The 6,000-nt window shown below is 34.0% G+C and overlaps 1 protein-coding gene across 1 annotated transcript in view; it reads right to left on the bottom strand.

The window, feature by feature from the left end:
- LOC141295354 (SR-related and CTD-associated factor 8-like) overlaps nt 1-5,708 on the bottom strand; it is a 31,255-nt gene extending 25,547 nt beyond the window's left edge. The window contains exons 1-2 of the mRNA XM_073826567.1: nt 5,557-5,708; nt 4,281-4,364 (exon numbers count right to left, since the gene is read on the bottom strand). Coding sequence (XP_073682668.1) covers nt 4,281-4,364; nt 5,557-5,586 — 114 coding nt within the window. The 5' untranslated portion in view covers nt 5,587-5,708. The remainder of the gene's footprint in view (nt 1-4,280; nt 4,365-5,556) is intronic.
- Between the last annotated feature and the right edge of the window lie 292 nt (nt 5,709-6,000).

A 6,000-nucleotide genomic window follows, 5' to 3' on the forward strand; every position in this document is an offset into this window, starting at 1 on the left:
TTTATTTATTAAAAAAAAAAAAAAAACACACACCTCACACACTAAAATTATACTTCCATTATCTCATGTCACAATACACACCACTATAAACTGTGCTACCACAGTGCTTAAAACTATACACAAAAACATGACTTCATATGATTTTGTCATCTAATCACCAATTTAGAAATCTATTTAGAGGCCAAAACAGCTATATTGATCTTTCAGATGCTGTAACACTGTCATGTTATAACTATGATATAAATCACATAATCATAAGTACTGTCCAACACTTGACAATAAAGATTTAAAATAATGTTATCAAAAATAAGACAAATAACTTAACATTATTGTTTTTATTTAGTATTGCCATGAATAAGCTGTATGACAGATACTAACATATATCGGCAAAAGACAAGACAACCTCAAAATGTTACCCTTGTTTGGGAAGGATGTCTATTTCAGCAAATTCGGGAACACTTTATGTACAGTTTCCTTGTTACACATTTACAAATTACATGTACTGTAGTGTTTTACTGTAGTAACAACAATTTATGATTAAATAAACCCTACCGGAAGTGCTTGTTAACGAATATTACTCAGTACTTAAATACATAATTACACTATAACAATGTCACCTTAAAATAAAGCACCAACATAAATTCTTTTAACTAATTAGAGAGCATCATAAACCAGTTAAAATCAGTTAATCAACAAGCCATTAAAAAAAAACACATGTGCACTCACAGCTAAGACTGAATAATTAAATTAATAATTAAATAACATGCTACTTTCCATACAAAATAAATATGTCAAATTAATAAGTTTAGTTTTCAGTTACATACGTTCCTCACAAAAAAACTGTTTCTGGCCTTGTGCTTTTCTATGACCTACTTTGTTCCCTCAATTTTTGTTGCAGTCATTTATTCTTTCGATTTTATTAAAAATAAGGGAACAAATTATTTATTCATGGCCGCAATTTAATTCAAACAAAGGAAATTAACTGACTTGATAAATTTGTATTTCATGGTAATGATAAATATTTTTTTTCTCCTGCATATCATGTGTAGGGCTTTGTGTATACCAGTATTATAAAAAATAAATAAATAAAAGATGCGTATTTTCCCCTTACTTTAAAAACATAACCAAAAAACAAACTCACTTATACTAAACATAGAAATACTGCCAGGTGCTTTCGCTTTGACATCAAATCCTCAGCCAAAGTCTTGTCAGTCACCTCTGCTTACTCGGTTCACATAAGTGAAATCTTACTCCTGCTTTATTAAGCAGATGCTTTCCATTTATAACTGTAGCAGCAGTTGTCCAAATAAACAAAGTTTAACTAAAATGGTGGTAGGGCAATGGGCAATTAATGTAATTTGTATAGGTACAAACATTGTGTCACATCACTAACACAATGTGAGATTACAATAAGTGTGTCCCAAAGCATAGTATGCTGAAAAGAGTATGCCAAAAGTCCCCGGATGGTCTACTATTTTAGATCGATTTTTGAAGTGTGGATCCGTGCACATTCTAACGGCTAATATTGGCCACAATCCGTTGCGCTTTGGCAAAGGATTCGGTCCAGAACTACAAACTTGACTAAAACACGTTAAAAACTATGCATGGCAGATGTGCACAACCAGCAGTCAGGTAGAGATGTTTAGAAAAAGGGGTTTAAATTACTAATAAACAACATTTATCCTGGTAAAAAAAATTGATTTAATATGTTATCTGTGTTATATTTCATCTGCAACAGCAATGTGAACTTTTATAAACACCTTTTTGATCATTAACTTTTAAATGCATCATTACACAGAAAATATGAGCAGAGTTTTCGGCATGAAAGACCCGTGAATGGCAGATCAAGGTGCTGCTACTTTTCTCTTCAATGCGGTAGGAAGTTAAATTAAATTAAATGTGGAAGATGTTGTTAAATTAAATTAAATGTGGAAGATGTTATCTGTGACAAGATGATTGACAGGCCCGTTCACTGTGACAGGGTAAAGACGCAGTTGTGTGACGTGATAGTATGTCCCAAAGCTTGCCTACTGTTCTACTACACACTCAAAAGTGTGTACTATTACTTCACCAAAGGAGTACATACTTTAAGGGCACAGTATAAGTTGGGACACAGTAAAAGACTTCCTTACTTTCCTTGTTTAACATTTGTCTAATAATTTATTAGATATAGCCATTAAACAAAGACAGTTAACCAATGAAGTCCAAAAATGTGACTGCCAGCGCGTTGGTGCTCAGTTGCTGGTGTTCTTAGAGTAGTCAAAATAAGACCTGCTTTATACTTAGCCAAAAAGACAGACTAAGATAAAGCATACAACCATGTAATTACCATACAGGTCTAAAGTTTAGAATGGCTTAAGATACATTTATCCAATTACCTAAAGGACTTCCAATTACCTAACAACAGAAATTCAAATACATGACATTTTACTGCTAAATGCAGCAGAATAACTGCGTGTGGGTGGTCACTTGCTCTCTTCAAGCACTCTGTTGTCTCATACTCTCAATGAAATGGATAAGTACAGCATCAGATTGATGTAACTATTTCTGCTTCTGTTTATCTTGAGATAAACACAAAATAGACGACACACAGAAAGCACCCATCTCATTCAAAAAGATAGAGTGCTTACCAGAAATACTGACAGACAGACTAAATTACATCACTCTTTGTACAATAAATTGTGCCATGGGGCCAAACACTAAGCAGCCCAAACACACCGCTGTATTTTAATAAAGGGACCTAGGCAACAGTACGGATGGATGTCAGTGTTACCCAACTAATTACTATTCACAGTTGCCATGGCCAAATTCCATAACTACATCCCTATGCCAAAATGAGCTCAAAGGATTGTCTGAAAAATCTTGAAGTCTGATTTGACTAATTTAATTTTCCTAAAAGTGTATATAAATGGTAGATGCTATTTTACAGAAAAAAATAAATTGACATCTTTTCCAACATTCTCCTTCAATCTATATTAATTCAAGTCAGATCACATTTGTTTCTTTAGATCTTTTCAGAGTACATCAGTGATCAGTTGAACTGTGTAGGAAGGGAATTTACAAAACCGTCTTTAGTGGTTAGACTAATAGTTCTAGCCAGTCAATAACATGGAGCGACAATGTCAGTTCCATGTGACTTAAGTACATCTAGTGTATGATTAAGACGTTGAGTAGGTCAGGTGACTTTTCTTCACCAAGAAAAGTTTAAAATGTCTGTATTTAAATGCTATTAAAAATCAAATTAAATGCCAAAACGATAAATACAAATGAAGGAGTTAAAGATAATATTTTAAAACTTTTCTGCATATCTCCTACATTGTTGAAAGCAAAACAACTGTCCTCAAGCAAAAGGACAGTTTAAAAATCACATTATAACTGATAAAGCATATATTAAGTGTTAGATGTTCTGCAGGAACACACATTACACTCCTCTAAATATATGCCAAGGTGGCATTTCATTGTTATAAACCCAGTTACAGTTCACAAATATCATTACTTGGGTTACGTGCAGAATGTCAAATTAATATGATCATGTGAATATAAGCTAGGGAAAAAACATATCAAAATGAATTAAACTGATTAAACTGCCTATGAGTTTCTTTCAAGCAGTAAACAAATCGCTCTCATTCGCTTAGATTGTTTGCTTTTCCCACAGCAGCATACTCTAACCATTTTTTCAAACAAGCTTTGTTCAACTGATATGCATTTTAAACTACTGTAAAATATAAAAATAAAAATACAGTAGTCAGTGACAGGGGTTAATTGCACACAAACCAGATTAATCACTGACTAAATTAATTTGTCTATTTTCATTATCAAACGTGTCACTGCAAACTTAGCTTAACCCTTCATACAGACACACACAATGTTTATTTACATTAAATTATAATGTAAATCTCAGTGCTGAGAGCCTCATGGTTAGTACGCCGACATGTTGCCCAACTACCTGATTTTGATTAAATTCTCTTTAGTTCTCTGTTGTAATGCAAACTACTAAATATTCACCCTGGTAAAAAGATCTCAGTTGTACGTCAACCCTTTAACAGGTTCAGCTTGAACAGTGGCACAGTTATCTTTAATCATTTTAATTCATGTCAGTTCATCTTTTTTGGCTGAGCTATCGCGTTAAGCCTTTTTTGGGAAAAAACAAACAATGCTGTTATAGGCTTGTGCACTGCTCTAATCATAATTTAAATTTGTTGGGGATAAATCTAAGACTATATCATGAATGAGAATTTACAAACTGTTGTAATGTTATGTTACCTTGTTATTAAACTTACCTTTATAGCTTTAATTGCTGATTTTGTAATCTGGGTCATCTTTGCTTTGGAGATCGGTGGCTTGTATTCATTCAGTGAGTACAGCTGAAAAACATAAGATATTGCAATTTAACATTCTTTATAATCCAAATTATTGTTTTCAATGCATGTGTGTGGTGCTTAATTTTTTGTTCTGAAAGTGAATGAAGATCTTACGAGTTTGGAACGACATGAGGGTAAGTAACTAATGACAGAATTTACATTTTTGGGTGAACTAACCCCTTTAACATGAAAATACATATGATTGTTCATTACATGTTTTTTAAATCCACATTTTAAAAGCAGATAGCCATTTACTTAAATATGATCTCAATTAACTACAAAACGTTAAGTCTATCATTAAAACTGAGGTTAAAACCATTTTTCACTCAAAAGTGGGGGAAGGGGATTATGAAAAAGAACCATTTTAGGTCCCCAAAAGAACCTTTTAGTAAGTTCATAAATTAACCATTTTTACTTTTACCATTTTTTATTTGTTGACCCACAAAACCTATTAACCCACTATAAAGAACCTTTTGAGTAATTAAAAGGTTCCATTGATGTTCTTCATATAACTACTGATGCCAATAATGAACCTTTATTTTTCAGGATGTAGAGCATGATTCACTAGCACGTCTCATCATCTACTGCTAATTGTTAGCAATCCAGTTGTTACAAAACAAAGGCCGTGTCTCAAAGCCTATTAGGTCATTAATATTTTAGGTCATCACATGTCTTTCCCGGGGCTGCAGTACTTTTTGTGTTGATTCTAAACGCGCCTGTGATGCCGAAAAACGCTGGTAACGTTAACTTCCAACGGGCCTATGATCCCCTCAACGTTGTCTACGTTGGTAGGATGCTCATCCGGCAGTACGTGAAGCGGAAACAATAGCGCTCATATTAACAGTACTACCCAAAATGATTAAATATAATTAAGCAATAAAATACTATAGATGAGTAAACATATATAAATTACTTTTAGCTGCCTGGCCAGTTTTCGTCAGCATGCTGTCCACTAAAATGACGAACAAAAAGCCAAGCTAACTACCGTTACACTAATCTGTAGCATGTAGCATTTTCAATGTTTAACGTACACGCAAAGATTCAAACAGACCTATCACACTTTTAAAGATTAAATGTTGCGATTATGTAAGAAATATATGGCCTGCACCATGAAACCGGCTTGATGACAACAGCGGCCTAATGTTACCCTCGAGTTTATCGTGCCTACATTCATACAAATGTATATCACACAAACCTCGCCGTTAAACGCCTTGACGGCCTCCATTGTGTAGATTTGATACTGTTCTTTCAAACAGATCGAAAACGTTTAGCCTCTTCGTCCTTACAGCCGGCCTAACACATGCATGTCCTGGAGTTAGCGGTGGTCGAGATGGAGGAGCGCGCTAATATGGCTGACAACGCGCAGACAAACACAGAACGAATCATCACTGAGTCGACTCCTCCAAAGAGAGATTCAAGATTCATTAGTTGGGGAAATGAACAATGCCCTGTAAATCATGAATCTCAGAGCTTGAGGTGCCTAAACTTGATTAAGACCCGTGGCCCGAATGTAAATATTACATTATATCAAACGGTATTATATTATACTACTATAAATGTATTAGCCTACTATAATAGGCTACATTTAAAAAAAAAAAAAAAAAAAAAAAACGTTAAGACAAATTAGAAATGAAGATAC

This window comes from Garra rufa, chromosome 21 (genome assembly GCF_049309525.1).
Source record: "Garra rufa chromosome 21, GarRuf1.0, whole genome shotgun sequence".
In the NCBI taxonomy this organism is placed as follows: Eukaryota; Metazoa; Chordata; class Actinopteri; order Cypriniformes; family Cyprinidae; genus Garra; species Garra rufa.